We start from the raw sequence: 13,782 nt of genomic DNA, 5'->3' as shown, positions 1-13,782 counted from the left end.
TCCATCTACCATAATGATTTCTTTGAACTTCTCACATATGACTTCTTCATCGTCGTGGTCCATTATTGGCTTCTGCACCTGTATTATCAGGATATCCATTGGTTCTGCCTCATCTTGATGTACACCATCAAACTTCACTTACACCCATAAGGCTATGGAAACTATGGGTACTCACTTCTTCTTTTCATGTAGGACAAATGGCATGTCGCCTACTGCAAAGAAATTTCCTATCCCCAGTTGAATCTCAATGAAAATTGATAGTTGATTCCTGTTCTTATTTTAATTGTCCTCCTTTCTAAATAAATGTAGAAAGTATCGGCCTTTTCTATCATTTTCAAGTAAGAAAATTGTTTTTTAACAAACAAAAATGTGATGCAGTGACTTGCCAAAAATTGTCTATTCACTATCACATCTTTCTGCACCCAAAACATATTCCTTGTTGAACCGGGTACTGTGGAATATTGTCTTCCTATAACCGAGTGATTTGGCTGCTCAGTTCAGTTCTGAGCTTGCATTTGGAGAGATATTTGGTTTGAATCCTACCGTCGCAACTCCTGACCTTCCCATCCTTATGTTGCGTAAACCTTTGTTGGTACACGTTAAACCACTAGCAAGAAGTCTTGCTATAACTTCCTCTATGTATAAATCTCATAACTAATTATGCATTGCAGAAGAAAAAAGTAGTTTGCTAGAATAAGGGAGCACTGTAAAATCCTTTATAGTCCTTGAATCACTCTAGATAAAAAGACTTAAAAATATTTGAACATTTTTAAAAGCAAGCAACTATCCTATTAGTGTTACTTTTTTTTCTTGACAAACGAGTATTAACAGATAAACTGTAGCCGTTAGTGCTTTCTTTTTCTTTCTTTGTTATTGGTGTGAAGAAAATATCTTACTCAATAAACAGTAAATATCTAGGCTGCCAGAAACAAAAGAGTATAAATCAGAAACTGTTCAAATTAAGATAAGCCCACAGAGTGATACCTGGACGGGATTTCAAACTTTGATCTAAGTAGTATAAGTCAGAGCTAAACTACTTAACCTACTGTATTTATGCATATATAAGCTGCAATTGAATTTTGAGACAACATTTGTGGGGAATTATTTTTTTTCTGTAGACTCGAAGTACGTAACTTTGGTAACTTTGTTCTGCAAAATGTGGCAGTGTTGTACATTCCTTAGAGTTCAATGCTCGCCTAACTGTATAATAGCTGAGGGTAGTGAAAGTAGCATTCATTGTTTGCATGACAATTGACCGCTGTAAATTGGGGAATATGTGTTATATCAGAGTAAGTTACACTTCGAAATTTAAATTGCAAGTGGTGTGGTACACCAAAGAAAATGGTAATACAGAAGCGGGAAGGAAGTTTGATGCTGATGAAAAGAATGTCCGGCATATTTTAATTAAAGATGCACTTTTTAAAATTCACAGAATCTTCAGGCATTTTGCAGGGGGAAAAGCGCAGTATGCAGAGCTGGAAAACAATCTTATGGAGTATGTACATAAAACACGAACAAAAGCACTTTCTATTTCAGTTGAAATGCTATAGTTTGAAGGTCAAAAAATTACTAAAAGAATGGAAATTCCTGAAAGTCAATTTAAAACAAGTTGTGGTTGGGCAAGGTGAAGGCCCGACATGAATTGGTAATTCGAGGAGAAACTGTTCTCATTTCAGTGACGTCTTGAATTTAAGGAAGACACATGATTTCAGTGTGGGAGCAATAGGAAATGCTTATGAAACTCCTGTATTTTTTGAAATGCCTGGGGAAACTACGGTCAACAAAGCAAGTGAAAAAAAAGTTCAACTTCTAACTACAGGGGCAGGAAAACAGCATTATACTGTAACGATGTGCATCACTGCTGATGGGGACAAATTACTGTCTTTTGCTATTTTTAAGCGAAAAACAATGCCAAAGGAAAAGCTGCTCCATGGATGCAAATGAGAGTGCAGGAAAAGGGGTGGATGAACGAAGATTTGTACATAGACTAGTTAAAAACAATGGGTTTCGTCATCCTGGTGCTGCTACGTCATCCATGTATGTTGGTGATTGACAGATTCCATGGTCACTTGACAGAGAAAGTGAAAAAGGTGATGAGAAAACAGCGATTTGACATGGTTGTGATTCCACGTGGAATGATAAGAATGCTTTCAACTCCTGGATTTTTTCATCAACCAGTCTTTTAAGGCAATTTTGCAACATTTCTACTGTGATTGGAGGTGCAATTCTAAGGAAATGACACCGAGCATACTATTCAAGAAGCCTTCAATTTCTCACATGTAAATGGATCATGGATATGTGGAAATTAATCCCAGCAGAGGTGGTAGCCAAGAGCTTCAAAACCACGTAAATTTCCAATACAGTGGACGCAACCAAAGACAACTCAGTGTGGGGCGCATTAGCTGACAGTGGCAATGACAGTAATAAAGTGTCAATTGATGACAAATAGATACCTTAAACTATTTTAATCATGTTTGGATGCAATAGGTTGTAAGGTATGTAGATACTAATGTTTTATACTACAAAGGTCGATCAAATACAAACAGGATCTTTGTTCCTGAACATCAACAGTTGGTAGGACTGGCCCCGCGCTTCTGCTGTGCTTAGGCGGGACCATTAGGAATGGGGAGAGCGTGCTGTTCGATATTTCCCGCTGTTTTGTCAGTAACACTCGCAATGTCAGAGCAACAGGTGCACCCCTCCATTGCGTAACACATAATTATAAAATTTCTTGCTCGTGAAGGAGTTACAGCAGCGGAAATTTGCCAGAGATTGACTGCATAGTTCAGTGATCAAACATTGTCAAGGACGCATGTGTTTGCATGGCATAAAAAGTTCAAGGAAGGACAAGAATGCGTGGAAAATCAGCAACATGATCGCCATCCTCGGACCAGCATTACAGGCGAAAACATTCGAGCGGTTAAAGACATTATTGGTGACGATCGACGGTCGAGAGTATCAGAAATTGCAGAACAAGTCGGAATCAGTTATCGAAGTTGTCAAGCAATAATCACAAACAAACTACAGTTCCGTAAAGTGTATTTTAGATGGGTCCCTCGCCTTTTGACCGAAAATCTGAAGTTGAGACGTTTGGAGGTCTGTCAGAGGCTTACAGCGTGGTTTGCGGAAGAAGATGATGCATTTTTGACCCAGATCGTTATCTGCGACGAAACATGGGTCCACCACTACACTCCCAAATCCAAACAAGCCAGTAAGGAGTGGCGGAGGAAAGGGGAGGCAGCTCCAGTGAAAGTCAAGACTTGACTGTCTGCTGGCAAGGTTTTTGCAACCGTTTTTTTTTTTTTTTTTTGATCAGCGAGGCATTTTGCTGGTTGATTTTTTGCATATGCGACACACAATCAGTGCTGCTTACTACTGTGAGCTGTTGAACAAGGCGAGGGTTGCACATCGCTGCAAAAGACGAGACCAACCGATTCGAAAGGTCATCCTCCTCCATGACAATGCGCGGCCCCATACTGCAGCTCTAACTGTCTCCAAGCTACAGGAAATGCACTGGGCTACACTTGATCATCCTCCTTACAGCCCGGACTTACCGCCCTGAGATTTCCATTTGTTCGGGCTGTTAAAAGAAGCTTTAGGAGGGAAACGATTTGAGGATGACGAGAATGTGGAAGACTTCATGCGCAACTGGCTGGTGACACAACCCTGTTCTTTTTACGATCAGGGCATCAAAAAGCTGCCCATTCGCTGGGACAAATGCATTTCCAAAGCAGGAAATTATGTAGAAAAATAAATTGTAATTGCCTTGTGTTTTTAAATTAATGAATTTAAATTTAAAAAATCCTGTTTATATTTTATCCCCTCTTGTCGTAAAAGTTTTCTAAACTAAATGGCATTTACTGTATTTAATTTAAAAATTCTGAGTACAAGAAGTATCCCAGTTTTGCTTGCCAATTATTAATAACGAATGTGCGGCCTATACATGCGTAAATACGGCATATGTACAGTATTTCATTTGGTCCTTACAGTACAAGTAAACATGTTACTATCTATCTAGGGGAGAAGAGTAAAAGTAATTTTCTCTGGCAGCGTAGATATATTCTTTAATGAAATATATTTATTCCTTTAGATCGTTATTTGCAAAGAAGAAGATGATCAGACAACAACTGATGAAGAAAGTCCAACCAAAACCAAGAAAAAAGATCCTAATAAAGTTGACAAGAAGTTTCTTTGGCCACATGGTGTCACTCCTCCCATGAAAAATGTACGCCGAAGGAGATTTCGTAAGACCTTAAAGAAGAAATATGTAGAAGCTCCAGAAATAGAAAAAGAGGTGAAGAGGTTGTTGCGTGTTGATAATGATGCTGTTAATGTTAAATGGGAAGTAATATGTGAAGATGAAGAGAAAGGCAAAGTTGGGAAGGTTAAAACCCATACTTTCTTAGAAGAGGGAAGCAGAACTGATACAGGAACTCATGGTGATGCATCTCTCGAAACCAGCAACCCTCACAGTGTTGATGTTGGTAAGTTCTTGCCTTTTCATTGTACTCCTTGTAGCAGAAAAGTATTGCATGGTATAACAGATCTGAAAATACTTCAGTGATAGTCTGAGAGGCATAATACAAGTTTTAAAAAAGCTATAGGGCAGTAGAAATTAGTAAAGAACTTTGTCATTGTAGAACTGCTCCACAAGTTGCCACTTTCCATCTCTTTCTTTATGTTGTTACAAACTTGTGAGTTGCACACTTTCTATACCATTATAAGGAAAGTCATGGCTGTAAGATGAAACTGTTAAATTAGGAAAGAAGTACTATGTACATACTATAGTAGGTTGATACAGCTGTGGCTACATAGGCTACCTGCCGGTTTTCTTTTCGAGACTTCTGCCCTTTTTCTTTACTTTGTAGCCAAAGGTTTTGCAGTCGGAGGCCTCTCTTTTGTCACCCTTCTGCCGATGTGTTGCATGATAACAGGATTTCTCTTAAGATTCCCCCTAAAATCTGCAGCTTTCTTCCTGAAAATGGGCCTGTCTTAAATTTCATTGGGGTTTATGCCTCCCTCCTTTAGATCTTTATACGCTTCTATAAGCTAAAAGGGATGAATTTACCATTTTTCCTTAAGAATGAGTATTCTATATACCCATCTGTCTGGATTCATGCTCTTTAGTTGTCTGTAAACAGTCAGCCTACTCTTTCTGATTGTAGTGGTAATCTGTGTACCGGGCGAGTTGGCCGTGCGGTTAGGAGCATGCAGCTGTGAGCTCACATCCGGGAGATAGTGGGTTTGAACCCCACTGTCGGCAGCCCTGAAGATGGTTTTCCATAGTTTCCCATTTTCACATCAGTGAAATGCTGGGGCTGTACCTTAATTAAGGCCACGGCTGCTTCCTTCCTGTTCCTAGGCCTTTCCTGTCCCATCGTCACCATAAGACCTATCTGTGTCGTGTGACGTAAAGCAACTAGCAAAAAAAAGAAACTCTTCTGTGTTTCTCATACTGTATACTCTCTCTCTCGAATAGGGCAGCCCACAACTGACGAACAAAGTATGCTTCTGGTTTCTAGACTAGTACTTGTCATATTTTGATTATAATCGCATCCCTAAATTTGCCATGCCAGTGTAGTTCCATTTAAAGTATGCTTGCTAGATCTCAGATGGAACTTAAAACCTTCCGACAATTTCTTCGGTCGTAGAATTTTTGCCACAGTTTTGCACAGAAGGAGATCATTGTGACCTGTAAGTATCATGGCATAATTTAAAGGCTATTTCCATCCTCTTTGCTCTTTCTCCTAGCAATTTCTTTCTTTGCCATTGGGAGTCAGGATCTCACCTTGGTGCTACTTCAATTTCTCAGTCCTCTAGATGCTTTCATACACTGTTTCAATTTTGCAGAGAGGGTCTGTTTTTGCTGAGTTCACATACATTGTCTTTTCAAATTATATCCTCAGGCCAGTCGTAGCATCTACGTCTTATAGTACTTTTGTTTGTTTCTCTGCTGTTGGGGTACTATATATAGCCTAAAATGTTAACCTCAAATAACTCTTAAACCATTAAAGTTTTCGGAAATCTGTTTTCAGTTTCAGTAATATTACTAAGGCGCTAATAATAATAATTGAACTTACAGTGGCCAGGATGCCATTATCTGCTGAGATAACATTACTGGCGTTCTTTTTTTTTTTCTTCTTAATGGAACTACACTGGCATGGCAAATTTAGGGATGTGATTATTTTCAAAATATGACAAGTATTACTCCAGAAACCAGAATGTCTCCAAGCATACTTTGTTCGTGAGTCGTGGGCTGCTTTATTAGAATGAATCACAGTAAAGAGAATACCTCAATGTCAGAAGAAGGTAAAGTAACTCTGTCAATAACGCGTGCCTTGGTTACCTAGTTAGTGATTTATTCGAATGTCCCATGGCTGGCAATTGAACATTTGAAGACATTCCATTTTCTCAAAAAATACTTTTCAGATATTATAAGCCCCTAAAAGTGAAAAAAAAAAAATATATATTCATATCTTAGCAATGTGCGAGTTATTTGAGGTGAACACTTTAGCTGATTCCATCTATATATGGAGAGAGAGATTGTTTACTGATAGTTTGATATTTTTAAGTAGGAGGCAGATTAAAGATATGTGCTTATAGTTATGTGTAGGTCATAATTCTCGATCTTTAATTTGTTTTTAAATGCTTATCATGTATACTGAAATATTACATTATAATGTTGTTCCATAGCTGAACATGATATATTTGGAGAGGCAGTCAGTGATTCTGAAGAAGAGGAAACTAATATTAACATTATGGAGCTGGAAGAGGAAACTAGTCGGCCGTCAGCTGATGACAGTCGCCTGTCGGACTCTGTTTCTCTTCAGGTGAGTATCCACCTTAGTTTTATATAATTACAACATATTTTGTTAATTCAGATCTTTTAGAACAATGAGTGAATAGTATAAGGGTTAATAGGGTTAATGTGATTGTTCACCTGTAGCTCTGCCACTACCTTCCTTCCATTAATCCCCCCAGAAAATTATATTCTTTCTCTGTACTATTAATAATAATAATAATAATAATAATTTCGTGTGGCTATTTCTAGCCGAGTGCAGCCCTTGTAAGGCAGACCCTCCGATGAGGGTGGGCGGCATCTGCCATGTGTAGGTAACTGCGTGTTATTGTGGTGGAGGATAGTGTTATGTGTGGTGTGTGAGTTGCAGGAATGTTGGGGACAGCACAAACACCCAGCCCCCGGGCCATTGGAATTAACCAATGAAGGTGAAAATCCCCGACCCGACCGGGAATCGAACCCAGGACCCTCTGAACCGAAGGCCAGAACGCTGACCATTCAGCCAACGAGTCGGGCTCTGTACTATTTTCTGTCCTTGTCCAAAGTGTCCAGAAATTTCTGGGCATTTTCTTCTGTGGAAATGAATCGTGCATACATGCACTTGTAATGCCATGTTTTTTCGTTATGTCCTTCCCTTTCATCTGCATCATTTCTTACATTACAGCAGTGCTGTTATTTCTCAGTTCCACTACATAGTCAAGCGCTTCTTTCTTGACCTTAGGAAATTTTCTGCACTTTGGGCCAGGAAACTAATTTAGCTTTCTTTAATTCTTCTTTTTGAACCTGCCAGTAGTAAATTCATTCTGGTTCTATACCAAACACTCTTCCCCCGCACCTGACTCCATTATTTTTTTTAAAATAACCAATTGTATGTTTAAACTGCGCACTATAACTACCATTTTTTCATCCCATTTTGCACATCACTTTACAACTCACTTGTCTTGCTACTATAAGAGACTGAATACAGCAGTTTGTTTGCTTATCTCTGGTCCCGCCCGGAGGCAGGCCGTGGTAGCAGGTAATTGGAAGGGATGGTTTATGGCCATGGACTTCCTGTTCGCAGAGGTATTTATAGATGCTTGGAATCCAGGAAACAGGCTTGTTATGTGCAGGGGGTGTCCAATTTCTTACCAAAAATAAAAGTGGAAATAACACGGCACACAAAAAATGCGTGAATAATAAGAAAATATGTCCTAAAAATCTTGGGGAGGAAATTATGGGGTGGGGGTCATTATGCACGTAAATATGGTATGATGCTAGAAATCTTACGAGAGTAAGGGTACTGTCTTATTAATAAGCCACAAGAAAAGTCCTGCATTGCTTATAGAGATACTAGCACTATAGACTTAGTTTTCTACTGAGAAAAAGAAAAATGAGTCAATCCAGCATGCCAATGACTAAGCACATTTCTACAGCTAAGAAACACTGATGGCCACATTAAACTCCAAAATGCAAAGCAACTTCAAGGAAAACGAACATACAAGCACTAACCAACAACACAAGCCTTCAATGACACAATGTGGCTCCTAGAAGAAAAGAAAATCAACCTTGCTGTGTGTACCATTCAGAGTGCTATAACTCCAGCAACGATTCCAGTTAGACCCAGGAAGGCAAAACCATAGTTTAATGCTAAGTGTTATGAGCAGAAAAAAATGGTTGTTAGCTGCTCTACCGGGCAGGACTTAACAGGACCAGAGATTGATTAGAAAAGTATGTGAGAAAAAGAAAAACCATCTGGCCTACAACGAAATAAAAATCAAATATCTCAACCTCAGGAGAAATCATTCAGACCAATGAAGTACTACAGGCAGACCCAGTGAGTCCCATTTTATTCAACTTTGCCATGGTAGGCATCAAGAACATCTTGGAGAAAACCATCTCTGTTTCACTTTATATGTATGCAGATGACATGGTCATAGGCTCACCAAACAAGATCAAGTTCCAGGGAACTCAGAACGATTTATATCGCTGGGTGAAGGGGTACAAATTCAAGATTAATCAGAATAAGACAGTGCATACGATATTTAGAAAAGAGGTAAAACATGCAGCTAAAGACAGAGTGACACTGGAAGAAAAAATAGAACTAGTAAAGTTGTATAAGTATCTTGGAAACACGTTATAAACAGTTCATTCAGAAACACACAAAGGAAAGAACAGCAACTGCCATCAGGGAAATCTCTAATTTAAAGAATATAAACTCTCTCTTACCACAGACAGCCAAGACCTTATTCCACGTAAAAGTGAGCCCAGTTGTAATGTACAGCCTGGATTTAATATGGGAAAATTAATCCTGGTGGGCCCAAAGACCACAGAGAGTCGAAGCCTGATACTTAGAAAGAGTTCTAGGAACAGCAAAAACAGCACCATCCAGACTTGTCTACAAACTAGTGAAAGAGAGTCTAAATAGAGTCCTTATGGCTTCCCTTATCCCTGCCATCCACCAAGCCAGCGAGGACACTTGTCGAGACTAGAGAGAAGAATCATCAAGATACACCCCTAGACTTCTACACAGCGAAAGCTATGATAGACAGGAGATGGGTGAACGTAAACCAGAAACTAAGGAATGTCCTCACCAAACTTGCAATACATGGATTTTACCATACAATTTGCCAAAATGAGAAATTTCACAAATCAAACAGAAACTATATATATGTATGTATTTATTGTATAACCATTTCACCCCAGGAACCAACAGGCAACTAGACAGCTAAATGTGTCATGGGAAGGAGCAAAAAGAAATTGAGCTAGAAACAATATATCCTGTGTACCGGATGGGGGATACAACCTACCATGCATAGAACAACTACCTTGGCCCTCTGCTACTCCACTGCAGAATAGGCATGCCCTGTTTGGTATACATCTAGTCATTTGAAGCAGGTAGACATTGCTGTAACTAATACCTGTCGGCTTATCACTGGTTGCCTGATACCTACGCTTTTTTATATTTTTTAAAAAATAGTAAGATTCTTAGTATAAGGTCATATTTGTATATATTGGTTCCAAATGTTTAACTCAGACAAGACCTGGGTCTTGACCTTAGGATTGACAATAGGCTAAAGATGCCCAAAAACAGGGTGAAACATGTACCTATGTAGTGTATACAAATCACTTAGAATTTAATCACCACAAACGGGGAATTGTATTGAATAGGTGGCTGCAATAAATGTTATTCTAATAGAATCTTACCTGTGCCTTAGCCAGAATTTCTCCACCAAATAGATATCAGACAGAAAGGGGCAACCAGAATTGAAAGAACAAAGGCAGACAACTCAGAAAATCATCCTTTTTACAAGAACAAACCATCAAATATCATCAAATTGAATGCTCAAGTCAAGGAGGAGTTTCCATCATTCTACAGAAAGCCTTATAAAACTGCCTGGAAAAATCAAAGTAGCATCGTGGAAAACTAGAGTTAATGATCTTGAAGACTGGATTATTCCTTCTGAGAGGTTTACCTTTAGGACATGACGATGGATGTGTTTTATAGAAAACACTGAACAGGTTGCGATGGGGGGTAGGTAGGTCAGAGGTCCATTTGAAGAAATGGGGTACACTTCCGACACCACCATGTGCAAGTGAAGGGAGGAACAAACCATTGGGTTACCTACTTGCTTGCAGATTATGTCCAGCTAAGAGTGCAGTGAAGGACTTGACGAGGGCAACATCTGAAGCATATGATACTGTGGCAAAATACTAAACCAAACCAAACCCCATGACACTACAACCCTTGAAGGGCCTTGGCCTACCAAGCGACCGCTGCTCAGCCTGAAGGCCTGCAGATTACGAGGTGTCGTGTGGTCAGTACGACGAATCCTCTCAGCCGTTATTTTTGGCTTTCTAGACCGGGGCCGCCATCTCACCATCAAATAGCTCCTCAATTCCAATCACGTAGGCTGAGTGGACCTCGAACCAGCCCTCAGGTCCAGGTAAAAATCCCTGACCTGGCCGGAAATCGAACGCGGGGCCTCTGGGTAAGAGGCAGGCATACTACCCCTACACCACGGGACCAGCATAGCAAAATACTGGTCACATAATAATATGCTATGCAGGTTCTCTGTATAGAGATAACCTATTAATGATGGTTATGATATAACTCTTTATAGTACCAGCTAAATACCTGTTATATTGTACTTATTATGTTAATATTGTATTTTTAGGACTGATATAGCTTTTGACAAGATTAAATAAATAAATAAATAAATTTGAAATTTTGAACAAATTAATTTTTGCCTCTTAGATTTTCTGAGTTGTCTGCCTCTTGTTCTTTCAATTCTGGCTGCCACTTCACGTCTTATATCTGGTAGGGAAATTTAGGCTAAACAGTAAACTTTTTCTACAGGCGTAGGTCTTAGCCAACAAAGTGATAAACCGGCAGGTATAGTTTAGAACAATGTCTACTTGCTTCAAATGACTTGATGTATACCACACAGTACTGAGAAGTGATATTATCGATGCGGAAATGTTCTCACAGAAATGGAGTGTTTATCATAGAGACAAAGGGAACAATGGGTGAGGGAAGAGTCATACTGGTCAAAGAAGAATTTGTAAGCTACAAAAAAAAAAAGTTAAGGATAAGGATCATGAAATTGCAGGTGTAAGACTTATCTGCAAGGATGATAGGCATCTTGATGCTTTTGGGGTGTACAGACCTGGCAAGGCTGACACTGATGCAGAATTATTTGATTAGATAATCAGCCATGTGGGGAACAACACAGAAAGGAACTTTATTATAGTGGGTGCTCCAAACTTACCAAATGTTAACTGGGAAGGAAGTGTAAACGACAAAAAGCATGACCAAAGAATGGTGAATAAGTTAATATGGGAAGGACAGCTGAAACAGAAAGTGATGGAACCAACTAGAGGGAAAAATATTCTAGATGATAAAACCAGATGAGCTCTAAAGAGAAACTGAAATGGTAGATGGTATAAGTGATAATGAACCTGATATTGCCATAGTTAAAAATTAAAAAAATGTGATAGAAAGGAATGTCATAAAAGTAGAATTACACTATTAGGCAATACCATATGGTTGATCAGAGAGATGGGAAAATATTTAAAAAGCAAGTATGATCAGCTGAAAATGGTAAATAAAAATGTAAACAGTCTATGGGATGGGTTTCAATCAATTGTTGAGGAATGTGAAAACAGGTGTGTACCTTTAAATGTGATAAGGTTTGGTAAGGACTCATTATAACACTGAAGTACAGAGATTAAGAAGGAGGTGCAGATTAGAAAGAAATACAGTAGAAGTCCGTTATATCAAGACTTCATAACCGCAAAAAGTTTTCTCGCTCTAGCAGTTCGTCGTTATATCCAATTTTTACAAGTAACTTCATTCCGGTTCCGTATTGACTTCAAATATCGAAGATGAAATTCTAAAATAATAAGTCCACCCATTCAATACACTTCTGCCATTTAAAAATGGTCAGTTTTAAAAAGTTACATAGTTGTTTGAAAAATACCTAGGACATGTTTCGACCTAGCTTAGAGGTCATCATCAGCAAAATAACATAAAGAAGAAAGACATATAACAAAAACAGTGATACATAAAAAAATCTGAGATAAAATACAGTCAACAAATGCAATGAGAGTTTATGTTAAAATTTGCATAGCTTCAGTATTAAGAATATACTCAACAATTACAATGGAAATCTGTAAAAAATGTACATGGATTCAAACTTGGACGAATTAAGTTGTAAGCGTAGGACCAACCACATTTAATATAATGGCTGGCTGGAGGAAATACTTAAAGAATTGTGAAGACAGCTAGATGTTGTGTGCACCGAGCTCGATAGCTGCAGTCGCTTAAGTGCGGCCAGTATCCAGTATTCGGGAGATAGTGGATTCAAACCGCACTGTCAGGAACCCTGGAGATGGTTTTCTGTGGTTTCCCATTTTCACACCAGGCAAATGCTGGGGCTGTACCTTAATTAAGGCCACGGCCATTTCCTTCCCACTCCTAGCCACTTCCTGTCCCATCATCGCCATAAGACCTATCTGTGTCGGCGCGACGTAAAGCAAATTGGAAAAAAAAAATTGCTAGATGTTGTTCTAATTTGTCATGTTTCTGGAAACGGAGTGAAGTTTTTGAAAGATCTGTTATATTGCATCACGGAGAGTAAAAGTATAACCAGGATGTCCTCTTTCCTCCAGCCCTATGCTTGTGTAGATCAGGTTGCGTCAGTGTTGACCTCCACACTGCAGTGAACTTGTGTAAGGGACCATCTTATCTTCGCATTCGGCTGGTATTGTTTAAGGCAGAGAGTGGCCACAACAGTTGGTAGGAGACAGAGTGCATTTCAACAGCGCTAATTGAACAATGCTGTATCTCAAGGAACTGAAGATGTCTCAAGAGATGAAACATGTATTCCTACTAATATATAACACAATATATGAGATAAAGTTTTGATCAGGTGGACCCTTTCATTTGAGAAGCTCTACTTGAAGACTGAACGACTTTCGTCTAATGTTCATACTTGTAAAACATCCACGTAATGTCTAGGATTAGATATTTATTTTTGACTTTATTCAATTGTATCGCCAAACAGGTTATTGATACTTCTCCCATGGCACTATATTGTCACTGGGCTAGTATTTTAATATGATCGGATATGATTATGTTCTCGAGAACAGAACAAATTTTGCACCTCAGGTACATAAGGCGTGGGAGGTTTTTGGATTGCCTATTATGGTTTTGGTCCTAATATAAGATTAATTTTATATTTACGTTTTTTGTGTTGCAGAGTCCTTATAAAAACTGCAGTTGTTATATATGCGCTGCGTAACATTTAAAAAGTTTGAATAATTTCCCATTCGTACTGGCTTGTGCAGCAAGTGTGCTTTCCAGCTGAGCTTAAGATCACGAATAACCAAAATTTCTGGAGTTTTGATGATATTTTTCTCTTTCCAATTTGCCTATAATTGATAAGTGATAGACAGAATTGAATATGATGTGTTTGAGAACATTTTGGAATCAGTACTTA

General features: G+C 38.8%; 1 protein-coding gene across 3 annotated transcripts in view; it reads left to right on the top strand.

The window, feature by feature from the left end:
- The window catches only part of Taf7 (TATA-box binding protein associated factor 7), a 77,848-nt gene that overhangs the window by 37,499 nt on the left and 26,567 nt on the right, over positions 1 to 13,782 (top strand). For all 3 annotated transcript variants that reach the window (XM_067144438.2, XM_067144436.2, XM_067144437.2), the window contains 2 exons: positions 4,091 to 4,484; positions 6,694 to 6,830. In XM_067144438.2, the coding sequence (XP_067000539.2) occupies positions 4,091 to 4,484; positions 6,694 to 6,830 (531 nt within the window). The remainder of the gene's footprint in view (positions 1 to 4,090; positions 4,485 to 6,693; positions 6,831 to 13,782) is intronic.

The sequence above is a fragment of the Anabrus simplex genome, chromosome 3 (genome assembly GCF_040414725.1).
Source record: "Anabrus simplex isolate iqAnaSimp1 chromosome 3, ASM4041472v1, whole genome shotgun sequence".
Classification (NCBI taxonomy): domain Eukaryota; kingdom Metazoa; phylum Arthropoda; class Insecta; order Orthoptera; family Tettigoniidae; genus Anabrus; species Anabrus simplex.
The sequence above is the reverse complement of the archived record's forward strand: the minus strand, read 5'-3'. Positions and strand labels throughout refer to the sequence as shown.